This window comes from Terrapene carolina, unplaced genomic scaffold (assembly GCF_002925995.2).
Source record: "Terrapene carolina triunguis isolate 2854851 unplaced genomic scaffold, T_m_triunguis-2.0 Scaffold69, whole genome shotgun sequence".
Classification (NCBI taxonomy): domain Eukaryota; kingdom Metazoa; phylum Chordata; order Testudines; family Emydidae; genus Terrapene; species Terrapene triunguis.
The window spans coordinates 18204075-18225965 of NW_020664420.1; the positions used below are offsets into that span (position 1 = coordinate 18204075).

Below are 21891 nucleotides of genomic sequence, written 5' to 3' on the forward strand. Positions count from 1 at the left end.
CATCGACCGACGCCCAGCCGGGCCGCACGGGCTTCTGGGTAGGCCGACTCCGGCGCCGCTGAACTACAAATCCCAGGAGGCATTGCGGGTGCCTCTGCCCCAGCTGCTATCCCTACTTCCGTTAGGAGTAGCGCGCGCGCTGGGGAATGGAACGTTACCCCGGCCGCGCTCAGTTCGGTGGTGCTGCTGCTGCGCAGAGAGGAGGCGCGGGAAGGGACGGTCGCTCCTGCTGCGGGTTAGTGCGGGGACCAAGGCTCCCAGTTTCTAATGCCTCTGCGCCAGGCCACCATGCACAGGTAACGCGGCGGCCGGGGGCAGCTGGACGGAGCCGCGTGGGGGCTGGCATGCTAGGGGTGGGCTGCACTGGGTGTTGCAGAGGGAAGGCGTGAGTGGTGGTAGTTGCCGCCCAAAGCATAGGCTGCTGCTGTGTTGTGGGGGGTGCGTGCAAAGCGTTGCACTGGGCTTTGTTATCCGTCTGTCTACGCGATGTTCGATCCCTAACGCTGCAGTATATTGTACGTGCTTCTGCCCCTTCCACCTCTACCCAGGGGATGGGAAACCGCATCTGCATCCCCCAAGGCTACGGGTAGTTAATAGCAGGTAGCCATGTGATTTTGGCGGAAATCTGAGCGGGGCTGAGGTATGGGGGGGCCAGTATGGTGGTGGTAGCCTGGATGGTGGTGACTTGGAGAGGTGTGTATGTGTGTAGTATTGTCCAAAATACAGTGATCCTGTAACAAACCCGTGTTCACAGAGGATTTTGCAGATTTTACTGTGCTGCACGTTGTGACCATTTGGAACTTTATAGCAGTAGTGCAGCTAGATCCCCTGTGCTTCGAAGACACAGGCCCTACTGATTGAGCTAAAACAGAATCTCCATTAGTGGATAGCAGTGTGGACATAATTGAGTAGTTCTGATTATCTACACAGTGAAGGGCAGAGACCTACAGCTATTGGCCAGTTCATTATAGTCCCCTCTATAAATGAAGCATATTTTCAAGCATCTGAGGTTAAGTGAGTTCATACTCATTGTTGACGGTTGTGTCTTTGGCCCTCTGGGACTTCACAGATGTCACTTTGCATCACACTATGGCTACTTAGAACGTCATGGTGATAATAGGACCAAAATTGAGAATAAATGCCTATCATTTGTGCTAACTGAGAGTCTCTGTTAGCAATACAAGGCCTGTGATACACACTTCGAGCAGTGCTAACTCCATACAGTAAACGATAAGGGTACATCTACGCACTAACTAGTTCACTGCAGTATTTCAAAGTGCTGTACAAACACTGTAATCTTTAATTCCCCTGGGAGGTAGATAAGTAATCACTATTCTATAGGTGAGGAAATTGAAGCAAAAGAGCCTAAAAGCAGATGTCCATTTTAGAGGCAGGATTAGAATTCAATTTCTTGACTCTCAGTTCTTTATTCAAATCACCAGATCACACACTTGACTATAGATTGTAAACTGCACAGAGTTCACATAGGTGGATGAAGCTATTCTGGCAATGAAAGATGGAGAAGACCTGTTAGATCATTCATTGTAACCCCAGCCATTGCAGGACTTTCTTCCAGTTATTTGTGCAGTCTCATTGTAATAGTCCCAAACAAATGGATTTCCACCAATTTCTTTGGCACACTATTCTGCAGCATGATAATGTGCAGTATTCTAACTCACCACAGAGGCAATATCTCTGCTTTGTTGCTGTTGACTAGATTCCCATCCCTTTGTGATGACAGTGTTCAAAATTGTAATATTCTTTTTTTGCAACCATATCGTGCTGCAGAGTCATCTTCTGATTTACTCGTCACCCTAAGTGGGTCCATTTCAGCATTTCTGCTTCCCAGGTTACTTGTTTCCATTAAGTATGTGTGTTTCAGACTATTTCCCCCACAGAGTATCACATAAATCTGTTCAGTTTGATCCTTATATGTATCCCAGGTCTGGAGGTGTTGTAAACGTTTGTAAAGCCCTATAGGATTTTTGAATGCTATAGAAGTACAAAGCATTGTTATTGATTTTTCACTGAATTGTATTGCTTATCGTAGGGGATGTAGGTGCAGCCACCTGTGCCATTTTGTGTTGTCTTTCTACATACTTCTAATTCCGACATTTGGTGTTGGGATGGATGAATGTAACTTGTGCTGTTCCTGCAGGAGACATCTCCAGGAAATCCCAGCTTCAGACAGCAATGTTTCCACAAGCTTCACATGGTCATGGGACCCCACCAAGACATCAGAGCTACTCTCAGGCATGGGAGTGTCTGTCCTTAAGAAAGAGAAGCTGGGCAGTGAGAACACCCCTCAGGAGCTGCTAGTGTCTCTTTATCCTCCTCAGAAACGACAGAAAGTGAAAGAGAAGGACAAGGACTTTGTGATTGCACGCAGGCCTAGGCTGCTCCGAGAAACAGAGTCAGGTAGAGTAACAGCAGCCCGGGCTTGTGTCAGCTTGTAACAATGACAATGACTGAGGTCAGGTACTGCAAATCACTAATAGTTTAGTTGCTTCTTACAAAGTTTGATGTCTCTGAGCAGACTCTAGTCTAGGGATCGGCAAACTTTTTGGCCCGAGGGCCACATTGGGGTTGCAAAACTGTATGGAGGGCCGAGAAGGGAAAGCTGTGCCTCCCTAAACAGCCTTGCCACCCGCCCCCTATCTGACCTTTCCCACTTCCCATCCCCTGACTGCCCCCCTCAGAACCCCCGACCCATCCAACCCCCCTGCTCCTTGTCCCCTAACCCCCGGCCCCTAACTGCCCCCCGGGACACCACTCCCTATCCAACCTTCCCTGTCCCCTGACCGCCCCAACCCCTATCCACACTCCTGACCCCGACAGGCCCCCCGCGACTCCCTCGCTTATCCAATCCCCCCCGTCCCCTGACCGCCCATCCAACTGCCCCCGGGACCCCCTGCCTCTTATCCAACTCCCCGGCCCCCTTACTATGCCATTTAGAGCAGCATGTCTGGCCACCGCCTGGCCGGAGCCAAACACGCTGCCATGCTGCCCTGCAGGAGTGCGCTGCCTGTGCAGCGGCGTAGCTACGGGGGAGGGGGCACAGCAGGGGAGGGACCGGGGGCTAGCCTCCCTGGCTGGGAGCTCAAGGGCTGGGCATGATGGTCCCGTGGGCTGGATGTGGCCCGAGGGCCATAGTTTGCCCACCTGTGCTCTAGTCCCTGGATCTAGTGAATTGTGGGAGGTAAAAAAGAAAGAAACTTGAAAGAAACACACACAAGTTTGACCCTCCCCTCCCCCCCCCATCTAGATGAGCCTGTATGCCCTCAAGAGAGAGTTACTGTTAGGAAGTGGTTGATGGGGAGGGATAGCTCAGTGGTTTGAGCATTGGCCTGCTAAACCCAGGGTTGTGAGCTCAATCCTTGAGGGGGCCATTTAGGGATCTGGGACAAAAATCTGTATGGGGATTGGTCCTGCTTTGAGCATGGGGGTTGGACTAGATGACCTCCTGAGGTCCCTTCCAACCCTGATATTCTATGACTCTATTGCTTCCTTAAAGGAGATCTGTGAATGGATAGTATTTTATCATATCTGGAGAAAATATTTCCCATGGGTCATAGAGACTGATAGCTACTATGTAGCCCATCATTTCTTCTAATCTGTTTTCTTCAATAAGGATTAAATAGGATTTTGGATTTCGCCCATTTCCCAGATCTGTAGTTACAGCAGTTTTGGCCAACAGAGGGTGGATTAAAAAGAGATCAACTCAGATAGATTCAGAAACATCTTTCCAGCAACAGATTATACTATCTGAAGACCTCTGATCTAAACGTCACAAGAGATGAATATTCTCAGAGCCTTCATAAGACCTCAGTTTGAGCCTCCTCCTTACCATCTAGTAACTTACTAATGCTTATGACTTTCTTTATGGTATTCTGGTGAGTTTACAGGGGCTGTTTTTTGAACTGCCACCCTTCTCATTTATGCCCAACCTGACAAATATTTCTTTTCAGATAAAGTTGTGATCTGGGAAGTGCTGGCTGGGGTTCCTATCTAAAATGTACAGTCTCCCATCCCATTTAGGGAATCCCTTCTTCCTTTGTTCTACAGACCTCTTTGGAGTAGTAACAGCATTTTCTAGATTTCGTAGTTCCTTGAAAATGTACTTGCTTAAAAAAAGAATGTTTGGATATTGGGAAGGTGAAATAGCTCAAAAAAGCAATATCACAACGTGTATTAGGCGCTGCAGTCAGGAGAGTCATGAATTTTAAGAAGGGCTAATTGCACAAGAGAAGAATAGCTGCATCCCTTTCAGAGAAAGATTCTGGTTTTGGAACTCTTCACACACTTTCTCAGAACACGATGGGTCGGACTAACAGGCTTCAGAAGATAAATGTGGGACAGTGCTGTTGGCAGCTATTTTTGCACTTACGCACACAGCATCTAATAACACCTTGGATGAGATGGTGTTAGTAATAATATAATACCTTTCCAATAAGGAAATGTAAGTACCTAAGTAGTGGACTAGTGTATCTATAGATCAACAAGGAAATGAAGTGGTGATGGTAAGCCAGGGAATTTTTCTGTTGTCTTTTAATATTTTTGTTTAATGGCAAAACTGTTGAAATGTCTAATCCAGTGGTCTCCAAACTTCTTTGATTGCACACCCCTATCAGTAAAAAAATTTTGAGCACGCACCCCCTGCCGCGCTGACTCTACCATTTTTGCCGAAGCAAAATAAAAAAGCCGCTCAGACTCCTACCCAAACTGAAGATGAAGCGCGCAAAAAAAAAAAAAAAAAAAAGCACTCCTCCTGCCACGCACCCCACTTTGGAGACCACTGGTCTAATCAGTGGACAAAAATGAATCAGATCTATGTAAAACCTGTTAACTGTTTTCTTAAAGGTATTTCTTGGGATGCACTGCCAGATGAATTGCTATTGGGGATCTTTGCATACTTACCCCTAGCTGACCTGCTAAAAGTTTCCCAGATTTGCAAGAGGTGGCAACGCCTAGCGTGAGTATTGCTTTTTACTTGTAGGTGTTGAGAACAGTGTTGCTTTTTAAAGGTTGTTAAATGGTCTCATTCGCATCTTGATGCATTTGGGCTGTACCCATAGCTAATTTAAAGCCTCTGCTCTCTTTCAGCCCTCCCAATAATGAAACCTGGGGTCATGCCCTCTCTCTCTTCTATCATGCACCCCCCCGTTCCATTCATTAATTCCAGACTCCTATCTTCCCCCAAATTCCTTACATCTTGCTTCCCACTAAACAAATAATGCCCCCTTTCCCACAGAGTTCCAATACTTGCAGGAGACTATAGCCTCCCAGCCACACTTCTCCACGTGGACCCTCTACTCCTTGCTTCCCTTCTCTGGGAAAAGCAGCAAAAGTTCCAACTTCCCTACTCTCCTGTTCCCTCCTCTTGGAACCAATGGAGCCCCAATTCAGTTGAGCAAAATTTCTGCTCTCCTTGGGTCTTCAATCACTGTCAAATATTGCAGAGAATTTCATACAGTATCTTGGCTCTTCATATTCAGGAATACAAATGTGCTTTGCTGTCAGATCAGTGAGAAATCTCAGTAATGTTTGTAAAAAGAACAGGAATACTTGTGGCACCTTAGAGACTAACAAATTTACAAACAAATAAGCTTATGCTCAAATAAATTTGTTAGTCTCTAAGGTGCCATAAGTACTCCTGTTCTTTTTGCGGATACAGACTAACACGGCTGCTACTCTGAAACCGGTCAGTAATGTTTATATAAGTAAATCCTTGCTGAGTTGATTTCCTTGTTTTGCACATTCATTTATAATATTAAAAGCTGTTGATGGCAGTGTCCTTTGCTTTGGCCTTCGATTACTTACTAACAATCAAACTCCTTTCCTCCCTAGGTTTGATGAATCGCTGTGGCAGACCCTTGATCTGACTGGTAAAAATCTACTGCCAGGAGTGATTGGGCAGTTGCTCCCTGTGGGTGTAACTGTATTCCGTTGTCCAAGATCCTGTATTGGGAAGCCACTGTTTAAAAACAACCGGTAAGGCTGTCACCATCTCTTGGTGCCCTGGAACAAAGGGCAGGTCTACACTTACTTCCTGATCCGGCCGTAAGCAATCGATCTTCTGGGATCGATCCCGGAAGTGCTCGCCGTCGACGCCGGTACTCCAGCTCGGCGAGAGGAGTACGCGGCATCGACGGGGGAGCCTGCCTGCCGCGTCTGGACCCGCGGTAAGTTCGAACTAAGGTACTTCGAATTCAGCTACGTTATTAACGTAGCTGAATTTGCGTACCTTAGTTCGAAGTGGGGGGTTAGTGTGGACCAGGCCAAAGTCTCCCTTTCAGTTTTTCATATAGTTCAACCAATCTCTTTGATTTAGCATCTCTGGTTGTCACACTTGTGGCATCTATAAATTTTAGAATGGCGGCATCATGGAGCAGGGAATAAGGCACTGGGCTGAATATCAGGGGAAGTGCATTCTGTTCTTACTTGATTCAGAATTGTTCAAGAACTGATTAATACAATCTTGAGAAGTATAGTCTACTACCATTATTCAATAAAATTTTTTTTTTTTTTTTTTTTAGAACCAAGAACTACTGACCACTGAAGTATATTTCTATGCAAAGTTAAAGGAAATATGATTTAACTCTAGCATAAACAGAGATATTATTATGAGTCTTAAAGATTTGTATGCCTCAAAGTAAATAGAATTTTGCAGTTTTGGTAACCAGCTTAGTAATATTGATGGATCAGACATGCATTAAAGCATATATATTTTATGCATTCATTTGTGGTATACAAATGCAGTGTACTATCTCAATTTTAGAAAAACGTTAAAATCCATTTTGTATTGTCTGCCTTTCTCCTCTTTAGACCGCTTAGAGTGCAACATATGGACATGTCCAACTGCACAATAAATGTTGCAGATCTCCATACTATTCTTTGTCGTTGTGATCGACTACAGAACCTCAGCTTGGAAGGACTGGTGCTTTCTGATGATATCATTAGGTGAGTGGGCATGTTCAGAAGTGTAAGGTTCCTGCATCTCAGGACCACGGGCACCCCCTTTGGTGGCATCAGGGAATCAGCACTCATGCCTGGTTAGTCTATCAGGCATCCTAGCTTGCGGCTGAGCAAGTAGCAGCTTAGGCCTCCTGAATGAGGACCGAGCAAGTCAACAGTCCGTGGCTCTGGCCTTCTGACCTAAGGGTTAGCACTCATCCAGCCCAAAGTGGGGGGTTGGGGGCAGGGGAACCCGGACCCACCCTGCTCCACCAGGTCCTAGCCCAGGACGCTAGAAATGACAGGTGATTCCATTGTGGGGTTGCCGGGAGTACGTGGGGTCAATGTCTCTGTTCCTTCGGCTACTTCCTACCAGCATCTTGTGGGGCTGCTCCATGGCCACTGGGGCCTGGTTCCCCCTCTCCTTGTGAGACGGTCCACTTTCCACTCCCTAGTTGGGTTTCTCAGTCTTCCATGGTAGCAGTTTGTCTTCCCTCCAAGCTGGCTCTGGAGGGTCATCACTTGCCACAGCCAGTTGTGGGCTCTGCTAGCTGTTTGGCTCCCTGGGACAGACGTCTTGCTCCTTCCCTGGTCTTGCTCTAACTGAGCTGCTGGGCCCTGTTCTTATACTACATGTCCCGCCCCCGCACTTTCTGCGAGAGAGAGAGAAGGGACGGGGTTAGCTGAACCCAACAGGGTGCGTTAACCTCCGCTGTGCTGGAATGAGGCCACTCCGCCTCATTGCAAGAAGTATTCAATAATAACTTTTATTGATATGCCTTCTTGTATGCAGAAGGCTCCCCAGGCAACTTACAAATGTAGGCCCTCGTCTTGTAAATAGCTGGACTAGGACAGACTTCAGCAAGAACACACTTGTGCCTATGCAGACCCTTGAACCCATCTATTTACAGGATTGAGGCTTATTTTACAAATGGGATAATTGCTTTATCCATCACAAAAATGCAGCCACCTCTGTGGTGAAACATGGCAGCTGTTTAACAGCGCATAGTAACAGGAAGAGTAGAGGAACATTAAAACTGCAAGGAAACATTCAATTAGGCAGAATGTAAATATCCAAATAGGAATTTGGCCAGGACCCTAGGGGTTATAGCCCTCTTCAAGTGTATGATTTATCCAGTACACTAATGCAGCAGGTAAACAGTTACAGAACATCTATTTAACTGTTAAATTGAAAACCTAGGGCTCACTAGGCCAGTGGTTCTCAAACTTTTGTACTGGTGACCCCTTTCACATAGCAAGCCTGTAAGTGCAACCCCCCTTATAAATTAAAAACACTTTAAAATATATTTAACACCATTATAAATGCTGGCTGCAAAGCAGGGTTTGGGATGGAGGCTGACAGCTCACGACCCCCCCCCCCATGTAATAACCTCATGACCCCCTGAGGGGTCCCGACCGCCAGTTTGAGAACCCCTGCACTAGGCAAAGATGCACAAATGTATCTTTACTAAATTAAGGCCATCCTGAGCCTGGAACTTTAAATTATGAAAACAAATTATAAAATTGATACCAGGAGAGATGTGAAAGCATTCTGACTCTCCATCTGTGGTCTTTACAGAAGCATCGCTCAGAATTCCAGTTTGGTGCGATTAAATCTCTCTGGATGTTCTGAATTTTCTGCAGAAGCATTGGAGATGATGTTGATCAGCTGTTCTGGGTAAGACAGAATTAATTTATGCACTTGTTGATATTCCTGGGAGAAATGATCATCCGAGCACCCCACTGGCATGTGTGTATAACTTTTATGAACTATAATTTGTGTTCTTGAACATCTAAATAGGGTATTTTCCTTTGCTGAAGATTCAGATAATTCATGTTTTTGTTAAACTTCTTTTCCTTAAAGAAGGGTACATTTATCTGAAAAAAAAAAAAAAAAGTTTGCATGAGGATATTCAAAACAGACACAATTAAAGTTGATTTCCTTATTGAAAGAGCAACAAGTCAAACTCTGTCAACGTGAAAGTGTGTCTTTAAAAATTGTGAAATGGCATCTGATGAGCCCCCTTTACACAAAGTGTGCAGCTTTGATAGTAGAAAAGATCACGTGATGTTAAAAGATGTTAAAATAATCCTTCAAACACATAGAGACATTCTAATGCTGATGTAGTACAGTGATAAAAATCTGACAGCTTGTGGAGACTAACGTTCTGTGATCTGCCAACGTGAAGAAGGATGGTCTGTGGTTAAGGCACTGAACTGGGACTTGGGAGATCTGTGGCAGAAAATGAATCCAGAGTTCTTGTGTAATGTTGGAGAAACTACTTAATGCAAAGGCAAGCTTAAAATGTACTGTGGGTTTAAACATACTTCCTCAGTTATACCGTGCAAGTTGTGTAAATAAAACCTTAATCTCTATGCCACAATTTGCAATCTGTAAAATGGGAATATTTTCTTTGTCTTGTAGATTGTCCCTGTTTAGGACCGTGACTGTCTGTTTACTACACGTATATGCACTGCTTAGCAGAATGAGGTCCTGATCTTGGTTGGGACCTCTAGGCCAGTGGTCCTCAATCGTTTTGGGCTCAGGACCCATTTGTAAATGTTTATGGCCTGTCATGACTCAGTAAATAGTCTGGGGGTGAAGCCCCCAGGGGTGGCTTCAGTCAGATCCTGCACCCTGGGGGGCTGGGTGGGGAAGCTAGGTTCTGCCTGGCACTCACTCCATAGTGGCAGCTCCTACAGCTGCTGTGCTGTGGGTCTGGCTGGGCTTGGTTCTGCGCTCTAGGCATTGCAACCTCTGGAGTTGCAGCGCCGCTCAGGTTTGGCCACGCCTCCCTGACTAGACCAAATTTGTGTGAGTAGAGTTGTGACCTGGCTCATGGGGTTTCAGTGCCACTCACTCAAATTTGGCCTATTCAGACTCCCGTCATCATGACGACTGGGCCAAACCTTAGTGGCACTGGGACCCCAGAGGTTGCAGTGCCTGGAGCAAGGTGGTGAGCCCGGCCAGCCCCAGGGGACAGGAGCTGCCACGGGACCCTTTGAAACATTCTGATGAGCCAGTTTTGGGTCCCGACCCACAGGTTGAGGAAACGCTGCTTTAGGTGGTGCTATATTTTGATAGTAAGTAACAGGACTGGTGCCACACAGCATGTCACGGGGGCCTGGTGTGTTGAGCGGGAGCTGCCCCTGTTTGCCCAGTGTGGGGTTGACACACCCAGTCACATGGTTGTCGAGATTCCTTGTTGTGCCAAATGATCACGATCAAGGGCTCCAGGACCCCTGTTGAGGCAGAGCAAACAAGCAGTCTGTAGCGTCTGGTTTTCCTGGCTGAGGCAAACACAAGCAGTTGGGACTCTGATCCTTCAGGTAGGGCAGAGCAAACAATCAGTTTATATTGGGAGACCATGGTATTCACATCTAGTGGCAAGTGTGCGGCAGGAGGACCCAGGCCTACCCTACTTCACCGTGTTCCAACCGAGGGCCCTGTGAAGCTGGTAAACTCTCTATACAGGGTTCAAGTATCCGCTCCTAACAGATTCCCTGGGTCTTTTCCTACCATAAAGCCCATCTTGGGCATCTCCTCGGCTGGCAGCAGCTCAGTGTCTCTGCAGTCAGCTAGTCATCCACAGCATAGTCCAGATCCATGGAGAGTCAATGGTTCCTCTGCAGGAGCCTGCAGCACACATCCTTCCTCTTCTTCCACCAACACCGATTGAGCTGAGCTGCCTCCTTTTATCTGTCCCCTCCACCTGGACCATGCGCAGCAGAGGTGAGGGGGCGTGGTCTCCTGGGCCCATAATGCTTGGTCAGTCCCTGTTGGCCCAGTGCGGGGTTGATACATTGTGTACATTTCTTTGCCTCGCCAATATGTTTTTAACTCTGTTCTTGAGGAATCCGTAGGATGAGAGCGTGACTCATTTCTTTGACCTACGTTGAGACAACCAAAAAAAATGGTCAGTAGTAGTGGTTATTTATTTGCAATCTGGTAGCACCCACAATGTACAAAACATTGTCCACACAAAGGAGTACACAGTCCCTGCCCCAAGGAGCTTACAGTCTAAGACAAGCAACTTGTGAAGGGTTGAAGAGGGTTGTAGTCAAAACATGTATGATATTTCTGTACATTATAAAAAATAGACACAAACTAAATCAGATGGCCAATTAATAATAGATAGGTTAAGGAGCAAATAGCTGTATTTTTCTTCTTTAAAGGTGGACTCTTATCCGTTAGGAACCAGACTATGGTAGATACCCCACTTCACAGCAACAACAAATGATGATTACTTTGCCATTGCTGGCTTGATGCATTTTGACAACCAAGATGCTCTTTATCCCATTATTATTCCTCTGTGCCATCTATTTAATCTGATCTCTTGACATTTGGTGTCATTAATGAAGAAACTTGATGGTATATATCTCATGTACAGTTTGAGATATATATATATATTTGGTATTTGAATAGTATGTGGATGCGTTTAAGGCCAAACCTATGTTTCTGCTGTGCTTCCAAATGGATGTATTTTTATTTGTGCATAGATTAGAAGAGCTAAACTTGTCCTGGTGTGACTTCACAACTGATCACATTAAAGCAGCAGTCAACCACATTTCTACAAATGTAACCCAACTAAATTTTAGCGGATACAGACAAAATCTACAGATATCAGGTAAGTAGCAGCACTGAGAACTGGTGTTCTAGGGAAATGATATGTGGAATCTTAATTAAGTGTAGCTGTGATTGTTTAACTGTTTGCATCTTCTCTTGGTCTGTCAGACCCAGAGTATTGATTTCAAATGCAATGGTGCTTTTGCCCCCATGAGGGTGTGCTTTATGTTGTACAATTCATAAAACAAAACATTAACCCTAAAACTTAACCTGCATTATTGCTAATTTTTGTACATGAGCTCTGAAACACTGATAACCACTTTATTATATTATTATTAATGTTTAATGGCACCTAGACGCCACAATCAGGAATCTGAGCCCCACTGGGCTCATTGCTGTACACACATAATGAAAAGGTGGTCCCTGTTTTACAGACCTTACAATTAAAGGCAATCAAACAATACAATTTTCAGTCATGAGGAAAGAACTTAGAAATTACAAAACTTCGATTTACACAGGAGAAACTTCAGGTATCCAAAAAACCCAGTCGCTACAAAGATGAGTGCGTTCTACATGATGGAAATTGTGTAGTGGTTTTCAGTTGCATGAATGAGTTTTGGAGTGCCTCAGAATGCCTGTAAACCTAGTAAATTTCTCCTATTAAGAGAACAGTGACTAAATGCAAATGTTTTTCTGGCTGGTACATTAAAAGCTCTTTTATCTGGCACTTCACCAACCGGCAAACTCTATAAACCGGCATTTCTGATCTGCACTGAAAGTCCGGTTTATAGTGCGGTTGGTGCGGGGCCGGCAGAGGACGGGTGTGGGATGTGCTGTGGGGTGCACTCTGGGACGGGGTTTGGGGCAGGGGAGGGGGCTCAGGATGTTGGAGTGCTCACCTCCAGCGGCTCCATACAAGCAGATCCCCATCCCTGCTGTTGCTGGCGGAGGTGCGTCCAGGCGGCTCTGCAGGCACGCTGCCTCTGTCCCCACTCTCGAGTCCCCGAGCGCAGACTCCACGGCACCCAACCTATTGGCTGGGAACCACGGCCAATGGGAGCTGCGGGGGGGCGGCACCTGCAGACTGAGGCAATGTGCCTGCTTGCAGAGCTGTCTGGTCATGCCTCCACCAGGAGCAGCAAGGACAGGGAGCCGCTGGAGGTGCATGCCCCCCCATCTGGCACCCCGAGCCCCCTCTCACGCCCCAACCCCGTTCCAAGCTCCCTCCTAGAGCCTGTGTCCCGCAGCTCCTCCCACGCCCCTGCCCTGCACCCGCCCCGCACTCCAAAACCCTAACCCCTCTGAGTTAACCAGCATTTTTAATTTACCGGCATCCCCCATTCCCCCAGCATGCCGGTTAAAAAAGCTTTTACTGTATATTGATAGAGCAAATAGCATGTCAGGGGCACTCTTTTTTTGGACAAAATGTTTTTTGACAAAGCTAAGACAATTTAAATCCTTTAAGGGTCTGCACCGAACAACAGTAGGTGAAAAAGATTTGGTGTATGTTTCAAGTGCAATACAAATGTTCTTTAAAACAAGTGCAACCTTTTGTCAAGAACTCACGTTGGTAGAAAACATGGAACTTACTCCATGTTAGCAGTGAATGATTAGCGGTGAATAATTCAAACCACATGCAACTTTAAAAGGTAGCTTTTACTGGTCAGGAGAAGCTTTAATATTGCTGGGAAAAAATGCCTGGCTGATTTATGTACATTTGTTTTGTTTTTTTTCCCCCTTCCAGATATCAAGACATTGGTGACAAGATGCCCTTATCTCATCCAGTTAGATTTAAGGTAAAAAACTGTATCAGAAACTCTTCAGCAGCCCTGAATCCAAACAGTATAAAGACATCTTTGCCCCTACTCCATTCAGGCTGCAACTTCTGTCTCTCTGGGGCCACAGCACAGAATCTGCCCCTGTGCATCTGGGTTTGTGCTAGCAGAAGCCAGAGGAACCTGTGAGTGATCGATATCTACATACATTTTCATACCAGGCTCATCTCTGTTGTTTCTGAGCACTTTCAGGCAAGATCTTCTCTCTCTTCTCCTCTACTCCACACCTAGCACAGATGTCACTCCTTGGAAGATTTATTTCTTTGCTAAATTTCAGGCTTCATCTGGGGTCTGTTCTGATCAGGTTCTTAAACTGTGCCCATCGTTTCCTGTTTGCTGTAGTACTGACTATCACAATATGCTGGGATTTTCTTAATGGTAATTCTTGCCCCCTCTTTGCCTCCCCAATCACATTGAGGCCGGCTCAAACATTTTGAAGGTATTCTGCTCAAACTTTACCCCCAAAAAAATTCCTTGAGACAGAAATTGTTCCCAGAAAGTTTCTGAAATTCACCTTTTGGGCTGAGAGTTCTGAGTGTGAAAACGGAAACCAGTTTGTGATGTTACTATAGAGTTTGCTTACTTTGATACTGAGCAAGTTCAATAATAAAGGGGGGGGGGAAAATACATAGCATTTAGTACAAGATCACATCTAAAACTTGTTTTAACATAGGTGAATTTATTTGAGAATTGGTTATGCACCTCCCTCTTTTCCCGTTGCCCTCTCCAGCTGTCTGATCAGTTGTGCTATAAACTTTAGGCTAGGTTCACTCATAGGTTCCTGTAGCTTTTGCTGGCAGAAATCCGGGGGCAGATTCTGTGCTGGAGCCCCCCAAGAACGGGGTAGAGGCAAAGGTATCTTAAGCTGCCTTTGTGCTACTTGGGTTCAGGGCTCTTCTCACTTGGGGCAGCTGCCAATGAGCTGCACTGCTACTGAGAATCCCTGTAGTGCTGTGGGCACATGCTGTATGCCAGGGTTGACTGTCAAGAGAAATGCTATGAAGTCTTGACGTTAATAGCAGACTTAAGGTACAATAACTTCCAGATGAGAAAATGGTGGCCTTATATATCCGATCTCAGTGTATTAAGTGCTGCTGACTGTAAGTCACAGGGGGTATACAGCTTGACAGTACCTTCATGGGTAATATGCTAGTTACTGAGACAGGAAAAAATACTTTTCTGGAAGGGATAAGCTAAACGCATTTACCCCCAGGGGAATTCTGCACCACTGCACGCAGAATTCATGTCCCCACTGGCAGAAAATGAGGGGGAAGCAAAGGGAAGCTGCGTGGGGGCAGTGGTGGAGATGCCCATGGGAGAGGCAAAGCATGGGGGGCACACGGTGTCACATGCCAGTGGCCCCCAACTCCCAATTGCTGAGAGCACAGAGCTGTCCAGCTGAAGGAGAGTGCTGTTCAGCTCTGCTGACTCTGCAGCTAGACGCCACCTCCTTGGTCCTAGTGCTGGTCATGCCCCCCTTCTGCTGGGGAACCATCCTGTTTTCTGTACAACTTTGAAGGCCCGCAGTGGGGCAGGGTAAAGAGGGTGGTGGAAATAGGGGAAGAGTGGTGGGGTAGGGAGAAGAGGCAGTAGGGAAGGACGGGGTGGGTGGGAAGGGCACAGGGCAGTAGGGAGGGGCAATGGGATGGGGAAGAGAAGGGGATAGGGGAATCGTGGGTGGTAAGCGGGAGCCAAGCATGTGGTGTCCCCCCAGCAGCTGCTCAGGCTCCCCAGTTAAGTAGGCCCAGCGACCCCTACCTCAGATTCCCCAACCAGCTGCATACAGACCTCTACCCCACCAAGCCCCATTTCCCCCAGCACCTGGACCCCACTGAGCCCCCATTTACCCCCCCAAGCCCTAACCTCTTTCACCTGGACCCCCTGCAGAGTCCTATTGCCCCTGTACCCAGAACCCCCCAACAAGCCCTTGTGCATCCAGCTCCCCCTCTCCCCCCATACCTGGATCCCCCACTGAGCCATCTGCATCGAGATTGCCCCACACAGAACCCTCACACCCCACATACCCACATTAAGCCCTTCCACGCTTGGATCGCGCCAGGCTGAGCCTGCTTGCCCCACACCTGGATCGGAGACCAGGGCTGGGTGTGCATGCGAGAGACTGTTCCTCTCTTTTGCTATCTTGGTGCGCCTGATATGGAGAGAGAGGGCCTTGGTGTGTCAGGGTCGGGTGCAGCCTTACTGCTGACTCCATGTCCAGGTGGGACTGCAGGGTGATTCCCCACTGCCATACTGGAGCCTGCACATTTATTTGACCAATAAAATATACAGAATTTTGCAAACATTTAAAATATTGAGTGCAGAATTCCCTCAGGCGTAATATACCTGTCATGCATTTGTAACGTGATTATAAAATGTCAGTGTAATTTGATTTTTGCCATATGAACTAAACACTGGTTAGAACTCTTGACATGTAGAGCAATTTCCTTTTGTGACTTAAGTTCCTGTGCCAAAACAGCTTCCTGCAAAACAAGCTACTGCTTCCCCTGCGCCCCCCCCCAAAGATAGAAATTGGTGATGAATTTCTAATATGTAAGGAAGAAAACATGTTAAATTTGAAAATAGTTAATAAGCTGATAAAAGTTTTTGAAGGCAGATAAGTGTTTAATGTGTACAAAACTTTTCTTCCTGAATTTCAGAAACACTTGAAACTTTGCTTCTATTGTGTTCTTGAAAAGGAATGTTTTAATCCTACTTTTGTATATCACCTTTATTACAGTGACAGTGCAATGTTGAAGCCTGAATGTTTTCAATATTTTCATCAGCTCATCTGCCTACAGCATTTGTCTCTTAGTAGATGTTATCAGATATCTCCTGCTGACTTACTGTGAGTAATGTCTTACACCTATTATAGTTGTTTACTATTAAAACTGAATTAAAAGGTGATCTGAAATACTTAATAAAAACTGCTCAAGATCCTGAACTTCTGTATAGACTTAAACTGCAAATAATATCTTTAAAAACAAGAGGAAGACTGGAACTAAGAGGCAGAATGGAGCTGATGATTACTGGGTCTCTGCTGGGGTCAGCAAAAATCTATGAAGTGTCTGTCTCATTTCCCTCTAGTGCTGGTGCATGCACATGGCAGCCTACTACTGCTACCAGTGAATGCATTAGCTCAAGTGGCATAGGTCTGTGCTGTGGATCTAAAGGTTCCAGCTCTGCTGGTTGAACCATGTGGGTGTAAATATGATTCCAATGGAGTTCCTGGGTGTTTTTTTTCCTTCCAAGTTCACCTTTTATACTGAGGAAGTTAAGAATATTAAGGTTCAAAGTAAAAAACTCAGTTAGGAATTGCCCAAATTAAGGTTGCCTATATAACCTTAATTTGCCTTCCTTGTGTGTATGTGCATTATGATAGAATCTAATTACATGTACTGTCTTTTCCAGAGGACCCCTGCCTCATTGAGTGCACAGCTTGGATGGTACTCTGAGCAACTAATCACTATTTTGTTTTATTCTCATTGTGGCCCTATGCCTTACTTATTGCACATCATTCAAACACTGCTCTGAATATAAAATTCATTTCCTTACAGGCTTTTCTATGATGCTCATTACTACACTATTTGAATGCTTCACAAACAATGAATTTATTTGCACAAAACCTCTGAAAGGTATGAGGGTATTATCCCCATTTTACAGATGGATAATTCAGGCATAGAGGGACAGATTTAAAAATATTTAGCTGCCTAACACTCATTGAAACTTTCACTGGGCACCTAAATATCTTTAAAAATCTGGCCCCAAAAGATTCAGGTCAGAAGTGTCCACTAATGGGTGCCAAATCTGACACTTAAGACCTGATTTTTTTTTTTTTCCTTCAGAGTACTTAACATTATATATCTTTTTACATGGTCAAATCACTGTGCTCATTGACTTGGTTACAGCTGTGAGTGCATAGCATTTTTGCAAAGCAGACACCAGGGTCTCACATGGGGCACTCAGAAAGTGACACTGGTGACCACCTGTGAAAAGTTTGGTTTCAGTGACTTACTCAGCATCCCATAGAAACTGTGTTGCAGAGGCAGAGATAGAATCCAGTTCTCCAGGGCAGCATTCAATTGCCTGAACCATGAGACGTTTTTTCTTTTTGCAGTATCCTTTCTCATTCACTACACACCTTCAAAAACTTCTGAGGCCACAGCCTCGTTCACTACACAATCCTGTGAACTGAATGAGGCAGGTGTCATGGAGAAAAGTAGTATGCAGTCATCTAATTAAAGACTGTCATAATGCATGAATTAAAGTTGCATAGGCAACCTTAACTTTGGCATTTCCTAACTTTTGAGTGCTTGATTTTGCAACCTGAACATATTTTAACTTAGTTTTTTGTGTAATACAAAATTATGGTTGTCAAACTGACCAAAACCAAAAAAATAGGGTCAGATCTTCAGCTCCTGTAAATCAGCATGGTTCTGACATCAGTGGAGCTATCCTAGTTCCATTTACACCATCTGAGGATCTGCCCCATAAAGTTAACTACAGGTGAAACTTGTTGTTTTTCCCTCTAATTCTAAAGCATTTTGGGTTTTAGTTCAAATATATGATGTGCCACATTGGTGTTCTTAGATGGGTATTAAAGGAAGTTATGCTTTGAGTGTTTAAAAACTCCATATTAAATCAGAAGCTGTTCATGCTAACATAACTTTGCTGTGTGACCTTGGGCAAATCAATTAACTGTACTTCCTCCGTCCATAAAATGGGAACATCTGTCTCATGGTGGTCTGTGAGGATTTTTAGCAAAGGGAGCAGTTTTCAAAGGTGCCAAGTGCAGTTTGGCATCTTACTCTTAATGACTTTCAGTAGGAGTTGGGTGCCTATCATTTAAAAATCTCTTCCCAAGACATGTTATTCTCTGGTGGAAGACGTTATAGAAGTGCAAGGATCAGATTACACTGATCTGAGATTCCTTCAATACTTTTATATATAATGGAGACACTTAAGGATGACTGGTGAAACATTTTACTCTGTCTGTTACTGGGTCAGCTATGTCAATGTTAGTGTCACTTTTCTCAGTAGTAGTGAGAAGGGACTAAGTGTGAAAGCTTATCACAGACTAATAGCTCTGTAACTATTTACATATCCCTTTAAAGAGGATTAGGTGGCTGAGCTGAAGGAATTTTAAAACTCAGATTATTTGCTCAGTAGTACAGAGCTACTGCAGCCTCTGTCTAGGAAGGGGCTGTTGAAGTAGAAAATCCTTAAGGAAATTATTCATTAAGCCATTTCTATTTTCTAAACAACAAGATAGATTCCGTCCTTACCTAGGGCCCACAAAAAATTGTGAATAATATTTAGTAAAACAAAACATTAAATGGTTGGATGCATAAAATAAAATTCTGTTTGACAAAGTTTAAAAATGAGAACTTGCAATGGATCTATATCGATTCCTAAACCTAGGCTGTTAAAATGGGAGTTAGAAGACCTGTAACACTGGTATAGTGGTGGGGCTATGGGATAACTCTGTAGTGTTTGTTCCTTCTCATGAATCCATCTGTCCCTGACTGTACTTACAAATACACATTTAAATGATAGCTGGGCAAACACAAGGAACTTGGTCTGTATGACCAGTTCAAATATCACCACAAATTCCATTCTGCTGATCCCTTGTCCAGACTGTAATCTCAACCCTGTTACTGCCACTACCACCTTATCTGGCCTGTTGCCATAACCCTTCAATCCTTTCAAAACACCACCACAAAAATCACATACCTTGTCCACCCCAGAGTCTGTTCACTGGTTATTTTTTGCCCTGTGTTATCAGGATTAAGCTCCTTATCCTCTCCTTCCTGAGCATTCAGTTTGATTCTTGTCTATCTCTGTTCTCACTTGTAAAGGACATAGCACACCATTGACGATAAATAAGAGAATATTACATACTGTGAAAAATAGGTAATTAACTAAGATTATTAAAAGTATTTAAGGAGGTGACTGATGTGTAGGATTTACCATTTTGGCACAATTTGCTCCATTTATTCTGAATGTTGATTTTAATAGTCCATTGCTATTGCAGAGACACTAAATAAACAAACCAACCATGTCCTGCAATAACCTAGCATGTGTGAGGCTCATAGGTTATGAATAAAGTTACTGACATTTCATTGCACTTAAATTCCTATTTCTCTATTCAAGCTAGTTTGGCAATTGAACTTCTTACTGAATGACCAGAACAGAGCATAAAGTTTCAATTAAGTATATTTAAAATCTGGGATTTTTTTTAGATAGGAGCAAACATTTATCCAAAATACTATTTTCCAGACTTTTTCATGAAAGAAATTGTACTATTCAGTTTGGGTAAAAGGTTTAAGCCATTTTTGCAGCCTACTGATCTGCTTGTTTTGTTTCTCCCCTTTTAGCGAGCTTGGTGAAATTCCCACACTAAAGACTCTTCAAGTTTTTGGAATAGTGACTGACAATTCCCTACAGCTCCTAAAAGAAACGCTTCCCCACATAAAGATCAATTGTTCGCATTTTACAACCGTTGCACGGCCAACTGTTGGCAGCAAAAGGAACCAGGAGATCTGGGGCATCAAATGCAGACTGACACTGAGAAATCCTAGTGGTTTGTGATGCAGCGTTTGCTGGATATTTCCTTTTGTTGTCACCAAGCGTGGTGTGCTTCATCAAGAAACCCAAACACTGGAGCATCACTCTAGTTCTTCTTGTAAAAAGTGTTTTAACTTGGTCTTGTGCTATAATTTACTTTCATAAGTATATTTTTATATTGTCCTTCTCTTACTGTGTCCAGAAATCCAATCAGGTATGAGTAATTGTAAGCATTTTAAAAGTCAATCTTGCTTTTGCAATAATCTTTCTAAAAGCAAGTGACTATTGCAATTGTGCTAAACATGATTAAGTTAGAAAGTTTGGTAATAAATAGTGCAGCTGGTCTAGTTATTTGGCAATGTACTTAATTCTGCAGTCTGCGATGTTGCTTTATTTGAACTGTGAGGGTCCAAAGGTGCTTCTGTAATATTTTTCCAAATACACAGCTTTGCGTAAGGCCCTTGCAAAGTAGAGAGATGTTCTGTCATTAGGGAACCGTTTTACTTCATTACAACTCAGTACTTTCCTGACTGTTTCAGATTTTAGAGCTCAGAATGAGTAAGGGCATTAAGTCTATTTAGACTCTTAACACCAAATATTCCATCCGGTTCAGTTATCTGCTTTTTTCAGAGGGGAAGGAGGGAGGAATAAACCATGGCGTTGGACACTAAATTCACTGAACCCTCTTAATGCAATAGGAGCCGTGAGAAGGGAGAGCCATACAAAAGGAGCTATGAGAAAGCTGAATCAGATACTAGTTAGAAGGCAGTAGAACAGAGCTACAGTGCATTTTTTCCAACAATTACAGAAGTGTGACCCTCCGTGTTTCAAAATGACCGTGCTGAGGAGTTTAAAACTTGAAACCCCTTTACAAGTTTGTGAAACCAAGGATCTCACCTGTCGGGGTGAAGTTTTCATTGCGTATTTTAGTCTGACTTACATTCCAGTTCTGTGCCACTTAATCAGCATTTTTCTTCTGATTTGTGATTTCCACAGTTTCTAAAGATGCATTATTAATGCAAGAATCTCTTCATAGGTAAGCTTAGTAGGTTTCTGTTTATATAGCCCTGTATTCACATCCCTTGAGACTCTAAAGGGCTAAGGACCAGTAAAGAGGGAAATACACAGAACTCCAGAGCTCTTGGGGGCAAGTAAAGTAAGGGGTCGCTGGGATTTAATGGACATCAAGCGTTCCACAGTACAGAAGCAGCAGTCTTGCAGATATGCTTGCTATAGCCAAGGGAGATATAGGTCACCACAGATTCCCTTAGCTTCTACAATGCAGAAAATGTGGCAAACTAAGTTTCTAGGCTCTGTTGTCCCAGTTCTTCTTCTAAAGAAACCTGCCAAAAACTTAACAACTTTGATGGTAGGTCAGCAGAGAAAAATATGAAAGTATAGAAATGAACAACTAGATAACTATTCAAGCCTATAAAAGGGGAAAGGATAGATATGTGGCTAAGGCATGGGAGTAAGCCTTAGATCTGGTTCTTTGTGCCTCTGTTCACCATCTGTAAAATGGATGTAGTACATCCCTATATTTGAGGTGCTGAGAATAAGTTTATTCATGACTGAGGTGGTTAGACAGAAAGGTGCCAAGGCCATAAGGTTACCTACAGAAAAATGTATGTACAGTAGAACCTGAGTTACAAACTGAATGGTCAACTACACACCTCATTTGGAACCGCAAGTACGCAATCAGGCAGCAGCAGAGATGGGGGAAAAAAGTACAGTGCTGTGTTAAACTACTAAAATTAAAAAAAAAAACTTCCCCTTTTTAAGATTTGAGGTAAGGAAACTTGTGCTCTTCATTTAAATTAAAATGGTTAAAAGTAGCATTTTTCTTTTGCATAATGCAGTTTCAAAGTTATATTAAGTCAAAGTTCAGTTGTAAACTTTTGAAAGAACTACCATAATGTTTTGTTCAGATTTATGAACAACCTCTAGGCCCAAGATGTTCGTAACTGAGAT

General features: G+C 44.2%; 1 protein-coding gene across 2 annotated transcripts; it reads left to right on the top strand.

Annotated features, from left to right (window-relative positions):
- Window positions 1-137: 137 nt before the first annotated feature.
- Window positions 138-21622, top strand: SKP2 (S-phase kinase associated protein 2). Of its 2 annotated transcripts, none has more exons than XM_026649051.2 (10): window positions 138-235; window positions 2159-2418; window positions 4861-4972; window positions 5848-5991; window positions 6826-6960; window positions 8534-8632; window positions 11455-11582; window positions 13266-13317; window positions 16094-16201; window positions 19731-21622. In XM_026649051.2, exons 1-10 carry the CDS (start codon window positions 147-149, stop codon window positions 19942-19944), a joined length of 1341 nt encoding a protein of 446 aa, XP_026504836.1. In that variant the 5' UTR covers window positions 138-146; the 3' UTR covers window positions 19945-21622. The 2 variants fall into 2 exon arrangements, with proteins under 2 accessions (XP_026504836.1, XP_026504837.1); XM_026649052.2 differs by having other exon boundaries at window positions 148-296.
- The last annotated feature ends 269 nt before the right edge of the window (window positions 21623-21891 follow it).

What these genes read in the sequence shown, in the direction of transcription:
- SKP2 (XM_026649051.2), top strand. Translation starts at nt 147, where the DNA reads ATGGAACGTTACCCCGGCCGCGCTCAGTTCGGTGGTGCTGCTGCTGCG. An exon ending in CTTTCTGATGATATCATTAG is followed by an intron (nt 6,961 to 8,533) that starts GTGAGTGGGCAT and finishes TGGTCTTTACAG; the next exon opens with AAGCATCGCTCAGAATTCCA. An exon ending in CTCATCCAGTTAGATTTAAG is followed by an intron (nt 13,318 to 16,093) that starts GTAAAAAACTGT and finishes CCTTTATTACAG; the next exon opens with TGACAGTGCAATGTTGAAGC.